The following is a 15,980-nucleotide window of genomic DNA, read 5'->3' on the forward strand; positions in this document are numbered from 1 at the left end:
GCATCTCAAAAAAGATATAGTTGCGATGGAGAAGGTACAGAGAAGGGCAACCAAAATGATGAAGGGGATGGAACAACTCCCCTATGAGGAAAGGCTGAAGAGGTTAGGGCTGTTCAGCTTGGAGAAGAGACAGCTGAGGGGGGGATATGATAGAGGTGTTTAAATTCATGAGAGGTCTTGAACGAGTAGATGTGACTCGGTTATTTACACTTTCGAATAATAGACCAGGGGGCATTCCATGAAGTTAGCATGTGGCACATTTAAGACTAATCAGAGAAAATTCTTTTTCACTCAACGCACAATAAAGCTCTGGAATTTGTTGCCAGAGGATGTGGTTAGTGCAGTTAGTGTAGCTGGGTTCAAAAAAGGTTTGGATAAGTTCTTGGAGGAGAAGTCCATTAACTGCTATTAATCAAGTTTACTTAGGGAATAGCCACTGCTATTAATTGCATCAGTAGCATGGGATCTTCTTGGTGTTTGCGTAATTGCCAGGTTCTTGTGGCCTGGTTTGGCCTCTTTTGGAAACAGGATGCTGGGCTTGATGGTCCCTTGGTCTGACCCAGCATGGCAATTTCTTATGTTCTTATGTTTGGTGTGGACTGTTTATGCAATTTCTGTTCAGACAGAATATGAATCTTTTCCTTGAGTCATTCTTAACAATAAAAATACCGGGCCTTTTATTTTATTTTATTTATTTATTTATTTATTTAAAGTTTTTCTATACCGGCATTCGTGATTAAAAACCACATCATGCCGGTTTACATATAACAAGGGGGTGTGAACGAAAAAACGGAACATAAACAAGTGCAAAAAGTTACATTACAACAAGGATCATATAACTGGGGAGAGAATTAGAGTAAGATATTTCCACCATGAATTGTAATGAGCAGTGTGTCTCACATGTGAGCGTGGTCTGTCACGATGGGAAAAAGGCTGAGAACCACTGCTCTATATTTTTTTTTACCTCTTTCCTAGGCTTTGCACCCTAAATGCAGGCATTAATTCTTAGCTGCCAGACCCTAGATCACTCCTCAAGCTTCACTAGATCCCTACTTATGTTTTTCACACCTTTCTGGCTGTTTACCCTGTTGCAGCCTTCGTTGGGAAAGGTTTGTGGAATGATTGGTATCATTGTGAAAAGGACAATGTTGCACACACAAATGTTAAAGACCTGGTCCAAGGACTGAGCCTTGTGGCACACAACTAGTGACCTCCATCTATCACTACCCCTTGTTGCCTCCCATGCCAACCAGTTTCTAACCCAGTTAATCATTTTCGGGCCCACACCAAGGGTGCTCAGTTTATAAGTCACTATACTGAAATCCAGATATACTACATTTAGCACTCTTCTCTGATCCAACAACACTCTGGTCACCCAATCCAAGAAATTGATTAGATTTGTCTGGCATGATCTATCTCTGTTTAAAGCTATGCTGCCTTGGATCTTTAATTCCATTAGATTCCAGATATGCACTGCCCTCTGCTTTAGCCATGACTCAATTTAATTTGATCTTCAAACTGGCCTAGAGTTCCCAGTCCTCCTCATTTCCACATTTGTGAATCGGCATGCCGTCCTCTAACTCCTCCTGACTCTAAAGAAGCATTGAAAAGATCAGCCAGCGGAGCTGCCAGGACATCTCCAAATCCCTTTAATATCATTGGATGTAACCCATCTGGCCCCATTGCTATATCTACTTTAAGTTTTAATTAGTTCCTCATTAACACATTTTTCTGACTATTGACTTGAGATTTTTCGCTTTCAGTTCTATTTTTCTGTGCTCCTGCTTCTGTCTCTTCCACAGTGAATGCCAAACAAATATTTTCTAAGCAGTTTCGCTTTTTCCTAATTGGCCTCTACATGTTCTTCCCTTTCACCTCAGAGTCTCACAATGCACTTTCTCCTGTTTTACTGCATTTACTGATTTTATTCCATTTGCATCTTTTTATTCCTGACTGCTTTCCCCAGCTTTTTAGTTTTTCCAGATGTTGTCTGTCTTTCTGTGATCTTTTTTGTAATTTACAAATAACCTTTATTTCACATGGGGGCTTCTTTTTTTTTTTTTTTTCTCTTTTGTAACAAAACAGTTTAGCTGAAAGTCTGGCGGTGGGGGCAGAGAGAGGACTTTTTTGCTGAATCTATAGTCAACATGTTATAAGGTGTTCTAAATATGCATATGTACTTGCTGTTTGTGTTTAAAAAAACAAAAAAAAAACCCAACCACAAGTTGCTCAAAATACTCAGGTAGGATATATGCAACCGGACACATACCTACCTTTCTGCTTGCAAGGCTAACGTTGAGTTTTTTACATTTCTTTAAAAAATGTATATCCCACAGCTCAAGGCAGAGTAGAAAAAAGCAACCCTTAAATTCGATAACCAAATAAGTATTTTATTTCCTTGTCAGAAGTCACTTGTGTGCTGGCCCAGTTGCTCTGCTCACTTTTTTTGCACACTGCCACGTGGAGGGTCCTGTGTCTGGTTCCTGGGCCAGCCTCCGGTGGTGCCGCAGAGGCAGGGAAGTCATGGCCAGTGCATTCACAATAGCAACGCCTAAGGGCCAGACTTATTGGGTCCATGATGGCAGCTTCTGGAAGGAGCCCTGGCCGAGGACTGTTAATGGTAATAAAATAGGGGGGAAAAAATGCCTGGAAAACTGTGAATGAAGAATCCATGGTGCCAGATCCCCAGCCCCAGGTCCAGTTTGAGCTGAAAGTGCAAAGAAGCAGGAAGAAACTGCTGAACCCAGGCCCTCTCGCAGAAATCTGACGCCTCATTCATGATTTCTTGATTGCCATGTGTCCTTCCTTGGAGATGCATGGATAGCCAGAGCAGAGTTAGATATTTGAGGGAGTGTGAAGATGGATTTGAAAGGGGCAGATAGAGGAAGGAGTAACAGTCTGTACTTAACCACGTCCTTGTTTCCTGCATCTCTCCAGCACCCTAATCTGAGGCTGCAGAATAAGGTCGCGCCACGGAAAGAGGTAGCAGACAGCACCACGCCAGCGCTGAGTACGGACGGTGGCCAAGCAGCACACGAGGGAGCCTGTAACTTCCTGGGCCAGCTCGGCTCAGCCGGTGAGCTGCAGGAGAGAGCCCGGTGGGAGATGATCCAGGCTGACCGTGAAGGAGGGACTGAGCTCTCGGGGAGAAGGGTAAGATCCTGAGTGTGCATCTGCCTCTTGCGTCCCACCACTTCCCTTCCCTTCTAGAAATGTAACTTGGAGCCCAGCCTTTGCCCAGCAAAACGGTGTAAATTCCTTATTTTGGCTTCTGAAAGCACTGTGGTTATGGATTTCATGCTGGGTATTGTGCAGAGAGTTGGACGTGGTAGAATTAACTTCCCCGTGCTCATTCTTTCACTTGCTAAAAACGTGCGTCCAAACTGGATGTGCTTTTTAAACGAGCTCACGGTCTCCTCTCTCGGGCGCTCAGTGCAGTAGGCAAATGAGCTGCCGTGCTAAAAGGTGTGCTTGGGGATAAATTGTCCGTCCCTAGTGCATCCATGGCATCGAGTGCCCAGGAGACGTGGCTGTGCGCAGGTTAGGAAAACGGATGTTCAATTTTACGAGCGTCCTTTTTCTAACCTGATCGCTGGTAAGACTTCTTTTTTTTTTTTTTTTCTGCTTCCTCCTGCTTAGTATCAAACAATAGTAAGTTGGAACCACAGTAAAGCAATATTTTCTGCTTTTCTGTGCATGGCTTGGATGCCTCAAGACCAAGTTCCAGGGCTGGCATTAATTTTTGAGAATAAAAAAACGTGCACGTCCGGTGCATGGTAACTCTTTACATCAGGCGTGCTAGCTAATAGCCTCAACATTCATTTACATGTGATAAGCGCTATTAGCTACATGCTGGTTTGGGCGCAGTAATCCAGATATTGCATTGGGTATAAGTCGGGCGCGTCCAGATCGCGCGTTGCGTGGTGCGCTGACCTTAGTGCCCTTTACTGCACCAGCCTGATAGTTCTGTCCAGCGCTAGATTTGCTACATGTGCCTGTAGATGACGCTTTTGCAGCCACTTCCCAGATGATCCATATGACGTCTTACCCCTCTACTGATTTTGGTTTTATCTTGTAAAGTTGCACTGCTCACTCTTTTTCTTGTTTTTAGAAATATGGAAACATGACTACAAAGTCCATACGGCCCATCCGTCCAATTTATTTAGCCCTTACCATTCCCATCACTCCCTCAGAGATTCCCCCCTTATATTTATCTCCATGCTTTCGTGAATTCGGATACCACTTTCTGCCTCCATCACCTACGCTGGGAGGCTGTTCCATGCACCCTCTCTGTAAAGGAATATTTCCTAAGATTACTCCTGAGTTTTACCCCCTTTCACCCTTATCCCATGACCCCTTATTCTACAGCCTCCTTTCTGTTGAAAGAGGCTCACTTTCTGTGCATGGAAACTTTGAGATATTTAAATATCTCTCCCCTACCTTGCCTTTCCTCTAGGATATACATGTTCAGATCTTTAAGTCTGTGCCCATGTGCTTTAGAACGAAGATCAGTGACCATTTTAGTAGCTGCCCCAAGGACTCACTCCATCCTGTTTATAACCTGTGGAAGGTGCGGTCTCCAGAGTCGTCAGGGACCTATACAGGGGCAATGTCCTTTTTTTTTTTTTTTTTCTTTTTGCTTAGAATTTTGCCTCCACTACTGCACCCCCTCTCCCTTTTGGGTTTTTGCAGCCTGAGTGCATTATTGCTCTGCATGTGTTTAGCATTCATTTCTAAGTCTCTAGACCATTCCTCAAGCTTCGCTAGAGCCCTCCTCCTCCCTGTTTTCCCACACCTTCCTGGCTGGCTGTCCTATTGCAGGTTTTGGTATTGGCAGCAAAAAAAACACTAAACCCTTTTCCAACAATCCTTCTGCTACGCCAGTCAGGAAAATATTGAAAAGAGTCGGTCCCAGGATTCATCCCTGAGGCGCACCACTAGTAATACCCACTCCCTCCTCAGAGTAAACTCCGTTTCCCGCTACCATTTGTCGCCTCCCAGTCAGTCCCTCTGGGTTCCGTGTCGAGGGCACTCTGTGCATTAAATCTTCTGTGTGGCACCGTGTGAAAGGCCTTGCTGAAATCCACGTACACTACGTCTAGCGAGCGTTTTCCCCCCCTCAAGCCAACTCTCTGGTCACCCAATCACAGAAATTGATCAGATTCACCTGATTATGGTTTTGCTAGAAGTAAATCTTGCTGCCTTGGATCTTGCAATCTCTTGGATGCCAGAAACTCTACTATTCTCTGTTTTGGCAGAGTTTCCATTAAGTTTGCTCACCGCAGAGGTCCCAGCCTCCTCCTTACGCCCACTTTTTTTTTTTTTTTTATATGAACAGGACCCACACCCACCCCTCTCCAATCCTCGAACTACTCCAGACTCTAAGGAAGCATTGAAACTGTGAGCCAGGGGAGCTGATGTATCCCATCCGGCCCCACTGCCTTATCTACTCTTCTGAATGGATCGAGATTTCTCAGCTCTAATCTTATTTGACTCTGCTCCCGGCTGTTCCACAGTGAACACCTCACAGAAATACTTAAGTAACTCTTTGCTTTTTTTCCTCCTCAGCTTCTGCACAGTCCTCTCCATCACTTCAGAGTCTCCGTATTTGCCACTTTTGCACTTCCTTCTGCCGTTGACTCCCATTTTACCATATTTGCTATTTTTTTCTTCCATTTGAATGTTTGCATTCCTGGCTGCTTTCTCAGCTCCTTAGCTTGCCTGTTGTCTACTTTCTGTGATCGCAAGGTTTTTGAATGCTTAACTTTCTCTTAACCTTTTCAGCCTCTTTAGAAAACCATAGTGGCCTATCTCTTTTTTTTTTTCCATTATTTACTTTCCTAACAAAATGGTTGGGAAAATCTTAAAGGAGGAGGAAGAGCGAAACTATAAAAAGGAGAAATAAAAGGCAACTCACCAGTTAACAACTTCTTGAAATACCAATCCCCCCCTTAACAAAATCAGCTTTCCTGAAGTCTAGAAACCTTGCCTGTGAGTAAACCTTTATTTCTTGTACTCTAATAATGAACCACGCCATCTGGGGACCACTGGATCCCACATCAGAAATACTGTCCCGGTTGGACCTGATGCTTACCAGTTACCACCACCTCCCATGTGGAGTCCATTTCCCAGAACAATTCTCCCTGTAGAGGGTCCAGAAGAGACTGCGGCTGAGATGTCCCAATCAGCATCCACTGAAATCCCCTAACAATAGCACCTCCCTCCCCCCCTTTATCTGTCCTTCAGGAGGCGACACCCGGGCTCCCAAAACGGTGCAGCAAGCTAACTGAGATGACGGAGGAAGATCTGAAACACGCTTACGATGCCGTCTGTGTAACTAACAAGTAGGTTCTCAGATTCACCCTACCTAAGGCAGCATATAAAATATTGCATTATGCCAACCAGTGCTGACAGGCCTGACATACTGACAGCTACAGCTCGGTGGCAAGTCAGCTTCTGAATGTTTGCTGAGGCCCAAAGCAAAAAAAAACAACCCCCACTTAACCCCTCCCCTCCCCCTATTTACCTCCTGTTGGTGCTTAGTGGAAATGAGAGAACTGATGCTTAAGATCCTCACAACTTACCGCAAAATCAAATTCTGCTAATTGACTTAATTTACACTTAATTTTAGATACACAATGTTTGCATTTATATTTGTGTAGAGAATTAGGTTGCTCCTCCTCCTCTTCATGGCTTGCTTTTGGTTTCTCCACCTCGCGCTGCAGGCTGCTGGAGGGGCAGTTGCAGGAGCTGCGGCAGAGGCACAAGGAGGAGCTGCAGGAGCTGCACTGGCAGGTCGGGTCGCTGAAGGAGAGGCAGGAGATCTTGATGAGGGCCCTGCAGCTCCCAGCACAGGAGCAGCTTCCGTTTGTGGCTCAGCACCAGATGGCCCAGCTCGGGAAGGATAACCTGGTAATGAGGCTGTCCACGCAAGCTGTACTACTTCTACTTCTCAGAGAGGCTTGGAAGGGAAGCTTCTCTACGTGTATCCTCCTTGTTGGCTGCATCTAATCTGCTCTTTAAAAACCTCCAGTGATGGAGCTTCCACCTCCTCTCTAGGGAACTCGTTCTGCTGCTTGATTTTTGCCTTTATGGCTGGCAATTGCTTCCCAGGATTTGGCCTAAATCTTAAATTTAAGCCCACTGCTTTTCTTTTTGTCATTGGAGAGGAATGGATTCTCATCCTCTGTAATCCCAACCTTCTTTGTGGACTTATCAGCTGTACAAGAGCTGCGTGAGGTCCAGCAGGGCTGCACTTGGTACACAGGTCTGGCCTGCTTTACCATTCGCTGGAGCCGGGCACATGGCTGATGCACACACTGGGTATTTGTGCACGAGTTGGCTGCTTGCCTTTTTTTTTTTTTTTTTTTTTTGTGGGAAGACCCCAGGGTACAGTGCGGGACTCAGAAAAAGATTTGGTATGTAGTCTTGGAAAGAGCAGAATTGTGAATACAATCTTCCCTTTTTCCATTGGTTTAAACTCTGCCTAGGAGGCGGTGACCAGCTTGCCAAAGCTACACAGAGGGACAAGTCCCAAAGGCACCCTGAAGTGCACTGGACTGAACAGAGCAAATCAGAAGGAGACTTGTGGAGAGGGCTATATTTGAGATTTTGGTGCCCGCAGGCAAAGTGCTACGTGCCACCCATTAGAGGCTCTGCTAACACATGGCCTAACGCAGTGCCGGGCAAACTACAGGCCAAATCCAGCCCATTAAGACCTTTCATCCAGTCCGCCTGTCCCTTGCAGTGCCGCACCTTGTGTGGCCCGCCTATGCTCTCACCTGCCTGCCCTAGTGGCCCGATGTTATCAAAGGCCAAGTTGTCTCCCTTGATGATTGGCTTAAGCAGGCAGATTAGGCATCGGCACCATTTAATGATGTGCTGGGGGGGTTCCCACCCGCCACCAGCAAGGAGAGACCCCCCATGTGTGCTGGTGGGGTTCCCATCCTCCACCATTGAGGAGAGGCCCTGTGCTGCTGTAGGTCCGGTGGTAACCTGCGAGCTGGCTCTGAATGGCATCCTGGGGAGGAGCAGTGAGTAATATGGGTTCTAACTTTAAAAAAAAAAAAAAAAGTATGAATAAGGGAACGAAAGGGGTGAAGGTGGGATGTGAATGAGGGAGAGGGTGACTGAGGGGGGCGGAGAAGGGAGTCAGCGTAGACAGTGAGTGACAGAAGGGAGGGGTGAGTGGTAAGGAGAAACAGCAGAGGGTGACAGGGAGAGAAGAGTGAATGGGAATAAGTGATGGAGGGAAGAGGATGAGGAGGTTTAGAGAGGGAAAGGGGTTGTATGATAGAGGGGGGTGAGGGGATGAATGACTAAAGAGTGTGTGTACCTTCCACTACAATCTCAGGGTGACTGGAAATAGTTTCCTGGTAGGGAGCGAGGGGAATATTATTATTATTATTTTTTTTATTCTTAGTTTTAATTGGATGTTTGATATATATATATTTTTTATTTTGGTTTACTCACGGCTATGACTTTATATTTCTTGATTTTATGAGGAATGGTGATATTTCTGTTTCTGCCCTATGAGTCTGGCTTATAATGGCTTCCAGTGCAATTTTTTTGTCTGCACCTTTCTATTTATGCTTTATGGCCTCTTTGTTGTTTGGTGAGGGTCTTTCTGTGTTCTGCATTTGTGACCGAGGTGAGGCAGTCTGCTAGCTGGGAAAACTCCACTTAACCTCCTTGGATTTGAAGGTTTTGCTGATTTTTGGGAGAGGCTGGGATCCACGATTGAGGGGACTCCTCTGGTGCTTCAGCCTGCTGGTTGCTGGACTTGCCTGCAGGAAGTGCGAGCTACTTGTTTGCTGTCAAGGAGCTCCGAGATTTCCCCCTCCCCCCCCCCCCCCCCCCCCAGGTCCTTGTAATGTGGCTCCAGCACGAAAAGGTTTGCCAGCCCCTGCCCTAAAGCAAGTAGAAGTCGGCTTCTCTTTGAGCTGGGTATTTGGTGCCTGTGGTGAACACTTCATGGTGTCTAAGCTTCCTTTCTCAACCAATGGCAGGGCAGCTTTCAAAATGTTCAGTGACCTCACCTCCCCGAGATGAACTGAATTGACCTGAGCTGGCTTGTTTTGTCCATGGCAGAGGTTCCCAAACCTGTCCTGGGGGGGACCCCTGGCCAGCTGGGTTTTCAGGAGACGCACAGTGAGGATGTGTAAAACAAATTTTGCCTCCCCAGCATGCACATTTCATCTGCTGAAAACCCGTCTGGCTGGGGTCCTGCAGGTCAGCTTTGGGAACCTCTGCTCTAGAGGAAAGGAGGAGAAGGGATTTGGGACTGTTGGGGTGGAGGCATCAAGAATACGTGAGAAGTATGAGCCGGGGTAATTGGGTGCAGAGGTTTGTGGCAGAAACGTTTTTTAACTTTTGAACTGTTCAAGCAATTGTAAAGGAGGGGGATGGACTGGGGCCCCATGGGGTTACCTGCTCCCCTGCGAGCAGGTGTGCACCGTGCTGAAACGGCCTCACGTGCTGAAGTCTCTCTCTCTCACTTGCCCCTAACCTCACGTAGGAACTCCTGGAACAGCTGGAGAAGCAGACCAAGAATGTCCGCAAGCTGAAGAAGCAGCTGAAACTCCACATGAGGAGGGCTTACGATGCCGCAGGTGAGCAGGGATGGGAGGAGCCAGAGGCTTCCTTGCGGGGACTGAGCCGAGGGGCTAGGCTACTCCGCTCTGCTTTTTAAGGATATCCGCAGTGAAATACGCATGAGAGAGATTTTGCCTGCAGTGGGGGCAGAGCATGCGGATATCTCGTGCACGTTCATCTGTTTTGCGGCACTCGAGAGACCGGAGTTGCAATGCCTGCCCCTGGGCTTAGAAGTGTGGGGAGCTCCTGAGTTAGCAGTCGTGGACAGGGCTGGGATTATGCGGTGCTTGCACCTCGCTCTCTGCTCAAGCGTAGTTTTAGGGGCATTCACGGAACCAGGTTGCATTTTGTTCTGCCGACACGGACTGTAAAGTAAGGGCCTGGTCCAACCCTACCACTTGCCATAAATGTGTGTGCGGCATGGTGGGGAGGGGGGAGGGGCGGCATCACCTGCAACTTCTTTGACCCCTTTTTTTTTTTTTTTATTTCTCTGATCACATTGATAATATGAAGACACCCCTGGACCAGCCTCGCACCCTCTCGCCCATCCTCCCGCTATCATAAATAACCCATTAGCCACACATGTGATTGGGAGGTCAAAGGCCACAGCTTGGTCGTCTCGCTCGGGTACTGGATTGTAACCAAGTCGTCATATGCAAACCGCAGGGTATCCGGCACGTTTACCACTACCCCGGGGTCACTCGACCGCAGGTGCCCGCCACAGCCAGCGAGGAGCCATTCACCCGCAGGGCTGAGCCCAGGCCCCTCCCCGCCCCCCCCCCCCCCCCACAGCACATTGCGATCCCGAGAGACTCCAAATCGTGCCGGGTTTACGTTTCCTGCCCGGGTCTTCCCCCCCCCCCCCCCCCCCCGACCGCTGCGACAACACACCTCATAAACAGATAACGAGAAAAGCGCATCCAACACAGCAGGTAAACTACAAGAACGGCCAAGAGAGGGGGGTGAAGGGTTGGGGGGAAATTCATCCAAAGGAGGAGAGCAGCGAGGGGGTTGCTTTAGGTGTAAAAGGAAACCCGTGGGAGGAACCAACTTCAGAATTAGGCTTCTCGGTTGTCCGGGCCGAGCAAAAATATTATGGTCTGTTGCCAGGGGACGGACGAGGAGCCTAACGAAGGTAGGAGGGATCATTTTTTATTTTTAAATCTGCCCCCCCCCTCCCGATGCAGAGGCCGATCAGCAAAGGGGCTGACAGGGCCCCCCCACGTTATATCCGTCAGCCCCGGATGAACCCGAGCTGACTTCCAGAATACACAGGAGGGCGCGCCACACGCTTAAGGAAAACAGAGGGAGATAGAACTGAGGGAATCTTAAAAACAGACGAAACTAGGAGTCCAGAGCATACCTAGCACACGAGGGGCGAAGACACACTGGAGCCTGCAGAGCCTCCGCTTCCCAGGACTGCGTTATGCACGGAGACCCGCGCGGTTAAAACCCCTCTCTCTTCTTACCAACAGCAAATCAAGTCCCCAGCGGACCTGGGCAAGAAAGCAAGACGCGGGAGACGGCGAGGCCCACGGCGGAGGCCTTCCAGGGCATGCTGGAGTGCAGGGCCCAGGACGAAGCCCGCCTGGTCAAGAAACTCATCCTAGGTGAGCCCCCGGGCTGGGAAAGCCTTCAGCGGCCGCAGTCTGGCTCTCGCCGGGTGTGGGACGTAAGGAAAGGGCAGGGGCGGGGCTCGTTTTGTCCTGGCCTGCTCTTGGGGCCCTCTGGTGACGGACGCTCCTCTGCCACTCAGGCCCTGAGGTACTAGAAGGCTCTTCCCAGTTTCCCCGCCTCCTGCCGTAGCTTTTTATTTGCCCCTCGTAGAAACCCCTGATCCTCCTCCTCCTCGCTGTGGCCTCGACAATGACCAAGCCGTTGTGCACAAAAGCGACTCTGTCGTACTCGCGGGTGCGTTTAATTCAGCCGCACTGCTGTGGTGGAATAGACCGGAAGGCGCAGGATAAAAACGGAGGATCCCCAGCGGTGAGAGGATGCTAAACCTCTCTGCATGGAGCGGCAGTTAGGAACCAAAAATGGGCGGTGGTACAAGCTCGAGAGATGGGGTGAGGGGCGTGGATGTTGGGTTGCGCGTGCGGATTTGTGCGCGCGTCTGCCCGGGGGGGTGGGTTATTGCTGGGCAGGTTGGACGGGCCGTTGCCGTCTTTCTGCCATGGTCTGTGTGTGTGTGGGGGGGGGGGGGGGGGTGGGGACCTACGAGCCTCGAGGGAAAGTTTTTTGGGCTTTGACTGACTGGGTAAAGAAGACTCTGAGCCCTAGGCTTGGCCCACTTCCCGTAGGAGCGTGCTGGGATGACTAACGTCTGCAGGCTTTCCTGAAACAGCCCATAAATAATGAAGACCTCTTAGGCATGTGAATAATGCAAAGGTTTGTAAGCAGGAGCTGAGCTGCAGGGAGAGAGAGAGAGAGAGAGGTCTGAAGGCTGCTGCTGCCAGCACCTGTCCTGCTTCCTGATTCACTCTTTAAAGATATGGGGGGGGTGGAGAATAAGAGAACTTGTTTGAATTAGGGTGGGAGCAGGAAACCAAAGTGCACCTCCCTGGGAGGGAGAGGGCAGAAGAGTTTTTTTGTTTTTTAATTTTTTTTTGTTGCGTTTTGCTCTGAGATTTCAGTGCTTCCAAGGCACAGCGCTGTTACTCACTCATAGTTGGCGCCTGATTGGCCTGCCTAAAAGTGAGGACTGCGCTGACTCTTTTTTTTTTTTTTTTTTTTTAAGCCCTGTATCCAGGTTTGCGCTGGCTGCCGTGACGGCACCGGGGTCTTGCTCCTGAGTTCCAGTCCCCACATGGTGCTCTGCACCATACTAACTGCCCTCGAGGTTTTCTGATCTCCTTTCCTATGTATGAACAGTGCTAGCCACAGAGCCCTTCAGCACTTTCTGTGATGCATTTTCTTTTTTGGCTCTGTAGAAATTCAGGCCGGTGGCTCAGGCGAGCTGTACTAATGGCGAAATGGTTTGTACTCTTTTTTTTTTCCTCATGTTGACAGATTACAGACCACAGGATGCTCCTCGCTGCCCCCCGGAGCTCCCTGCTTACATACTGTTCATGTGTTTCCGGCACGCTGACCACTGCAGTGATGAGCAGAGGATCCTTTCCCTATTCACAGCTGCCGTCGGCGGGATCAAGAGAGTCCTGGAGGTATTTCATGCCAGGGGGAGGGGGAGGGCTGGTCGCACGTCTGCCGGATGCAGGGGCTGGTTCCAGTGATCTGCTTGATATTGGGGGCTTGGTGTGGGAGCCGAGCTGTTATCGTACTCTGTCATAAAGGGCAAGCTGAGCCAGTCCTGACTTTACACTTTTTGTGTTTAGAGACCGATCGGAGGGTGGTACCACTCATGTACAGTACGTATGGGATATCTTCTTTACATCTTTTTTTGTTTTGTGCAGAAATGTGGTGCTGATTTTGGAACAGTGGCTTTCTGGCTCTCCAACACCTGCTGCTTGATCAACTGCATGAAACAGTACAGCGGGGATGAGGTGAGAGAGGGGCTTGTCGGCTGTGGGTGGACTGGTTTGAGATTTTTTTTTGGGGGGGGGGGGGGCTACTGTCCTTTCTGCCAAGGCCACTCTCTTTGGCCCTCTGTAGTGCAGAGGCTCTCAAATATGTGCAGCTACCGTTCCCCCCCCACATCAATGTTTAACTTTCACACCTGGCTTAGCATTGCCAGCGCGCCCCCCCCTTCCCCCTCCTTCCTTGTGGTTTGCATAGGTGGAGGCCCTGCAGCCTAGGTGAGAAGTCATCTGGCTGGGACTAAAATCTGGTGAGGGCCTTAATGGGAGAACAGGAATGGAGCAGATATTTCACTGCCGATGAAGTCTTCAAGGCATGAAGTGGGGATCGCTGGCTGTTCAGGCCCTCCCCCCTGTGCTGAGCCTGCAGAAGTGGCAGCTGGCAGTCTGATTCTTGCTAAAAGGCTGTAGAACAAACTTTTTAAATTAAAAAAAAAAAAAAAAAACCCCTTCCTCCATCCGCCCACACCTGCAGACAATCAGGACCGATCAACCCAACCAAGTGAGTGGTGTCTGGCGCTGAGAGGGAAAAGCTCTCTTGGAAGATTTTTCTCATTATGGACGGGCATTCCTGCACAGCCACTGCCACGTGAATCTCCTCTTTTTTTTTTTTTTTTTTTTTAAACTAGCAAGATGGAGTCTTTTGGGCACTGTTCAAGCCACTCATTGTCTCTTCTTCCCTGATTTTCTTTGGTTAATTTTTAGTTAAATCTATCTTTTTTTTTTTTTTTTCTTTGAGTGTTCTTTTTTTTTTTTCAGAATTGAGTTTTTTTTTAAAATGGTAGACAGTCTGGGTTTAAGAAATGCCCCTGTTACTGCTTCAGAATGACCATCAGGCCAGCAGACGTCTGTGCTGTCTGGGTCCTTTCCCGTGACGCACCATGTTGCGCTGCCCTGAGCGCGTGTGTCTGAGGACCAGAAAATCGAGCAGCTACACCTTGGGAAGTTTCCGAGCTCTTCTCGGGCATCGGGTAAAATGTCACCTAAATCTGAAAGATGCAGTCCTCTCGTGATCGGCACCGTGACTGAAGTCTCGTGCAGGCGCCATTAGACAGTGACGGCAAATCCTGCACCTTGGCACCAAAGCACGGGCATTTCCTCACCAACAGGCGCTTCCTGGGAGCAGAGATGGTTCCCTTTTGTGACATCCCTCCTGGGCACCAAAATAAATTCAGTGCCCTTTTTGGTGAAGCAAGTCTGGTTTCAGCACAAACACTAAAACCGAACAAAAACTCTCCAAACCAATTCTGGTTCACTTCCTACAGCTGACTACCATCCCGTGGTTAGCATGGGGTTTTTTTTTTGTATTTTTATTTTATTTTTTTTTACACATTCTATTTTATTCTTATGCTGCCACCTCCATCACTGGAAGAGATGTCTCACGTTTTGGAATCAGTAACACCTAAGATGGAATGATCTCTCCTTAAAAGCCTAGCCTAAATACCATGAGGAAAGGACAACCTCCGAGGAGCCACTTAGTCAGACTCTTCTTGGGAAATGGGAGTCTATTATGTTTCCTGTTCTGCAGGATGAAGTCGCCTGCTCTTCTTCCATCAGACCCCTCTCTGCAACTGTCTAGGAATACATCTCCTCCTGAGGACATGGTTTATCCTGTTTTTGTCCAAAAGATGACCAAGGAGATTCCTTTCCCCTTGTTCCGAGAGGCAGATTCCCGAGGGATGGTATCTGGCATCAAAATTTCTCGAATGTTCAAAACACGTCAAAGCAGTACCAATGCGCAGACTACAACAGGAGCGCCATATAAGAATGTGGTAGACACCTTTTGTCAACACTGTCAAAAAAACCTAGGTATGAAATATAAAAGTTCAATCCTGTCCAAGTCATCAAAGTCTAGTTTATCCCACCAATCTGTGGTTTTTAGAATCGGCAAAAAGATGACAAACTCATTCCTGTGCTCATCTGGGCAAGGATCCTGCCTTGTTGGATTCCACAACAAAAAAGAAAAAAAAGCCTTTCCAGTCAGCACAACCAGAATAGCAGCACATCAATTATACAAGGTAGGCAAGAAATCCTATATTATACCAACACATCAAGATATGACCCATCAGAGTTCTAGCACTTTGTGCCAACTCTCCTTGAAGCCGAAGAATATGGTAAGCACATCATCAGCTCAAGCTATGAAGCCTATGACACTTCATCCAGGATGTCAGCAATAGCCATTGGAGCCAGAAGATTAGCTTGGCTTAGAGCTTCAGGGCTACCAGAGGATGTAAATACACAAAACATCAGCAATTATTTTTTTTTTTTAATGGGGGACGATTATTTTGGAGAAAAAGTGGAAGCGGTGGACCTTATTAAAGACGATTATACTCCTCATGTTAGCAGCAGCAGTGACACATCCACTTATTTCTAGGAAGCCCCAGTACTACAGAAGGCCCTTCTAGTCAAAAAGGAGATGTCAGTCTTATCCTTTCAGTGACCTAGCCCTCGGCGGCAGCAGCAACCCAAGCAGTGGGTCAGAGCAAATGCAAACGCATCTCTGCAGCGCACTCAAACCAAACCAGAGTTTCCGACTACGGTGTCGGACAAAATTCCTGTTTAGCATTATTGGACGGTCTTCCCCCATTTCGTTTCCGTATGGTCTTTCATAGAAGATCTTTGGATATTTAAGGATCACACAGCAGGGGGTAATGTGTGTAAACTTCGAGTCTTTGCTAGTTGCAGATCAAATCACATTTCTACAGCAGGAGCTATCAAGCCTCCGCCTGGCCAGTACAATAGCAGGGATGGGTTGATAAAACAGGAGGGTAGGTGATCTAAAAAAGCCATGGGGGCAACACAATGCAATAGATGCCAGGATTATATCAGTTTATTATGGAGACTTGTTCAACC

General features: G+C 48.1%; 1 protein-coding gene across 3 annotated transcripts in view; it reads left to right on the plus strand.

The window, feature by feature from the left end:
* Nucleotides 1-15,980, plus strand: part of LOC115097869 (unconventional myosin-Va-like) — a 98,187-nt gene that overhangs the window by 71,227 nt on the left and 10,980 nt on the right. For all 3 annotated transcript variants that reach the window (XM_029614002.1, XM_029614000.1, XM_029614001.1), the window contains 7 exons: nucleotides 2,938-3,153; nucleotides 6,247-6,344; nucleotides 6,726-6,912; nucleotides 9,518-9,611; nucleotides 11,070-11,204; nucleotides 12,604-12,755; nucleotides 13,005-13,094. In XM_029614002.1, the coding sequence (XP_029469862.1) occupies nucleotides 2,938-3,153; nucleotides 6,247-6,344; nucleotides 6,726-6,912; nucleotides 9,518-9,611; nucleotides 11,070-11,204; nucleotides 12,604-12,755; nucleotides 13,005-13,094 (972 nt within the window). The remainder of the gene's footprint in view (nucleotides 1-2,937; nucleotides 3,154-6,246; nucleotides 6,345-6,725; nucleotides 6,913-9,517; nucleotides 9,612-11,069; nucleotides 11,205-12,603; nucleotides 12,756-13,004; nucleotides 13,095-15,980) is intronic.

This window comes from Rhinatrema bivittatum, chromosome 8 (assembly GCF_901001135.1).
Source record: "Rhinatrema bivittatum chromosome 8, aRhiBiv1.1, whole genome shotgun sequence".
In the NCBI taxonomy this organism is placed as follows: Eukaryota; Metazoa; Chordata; class Amphibia; order Gymnophiona; family Rhinatrematidae; genus Rhinatrema; species Rhinatrema bivittatum.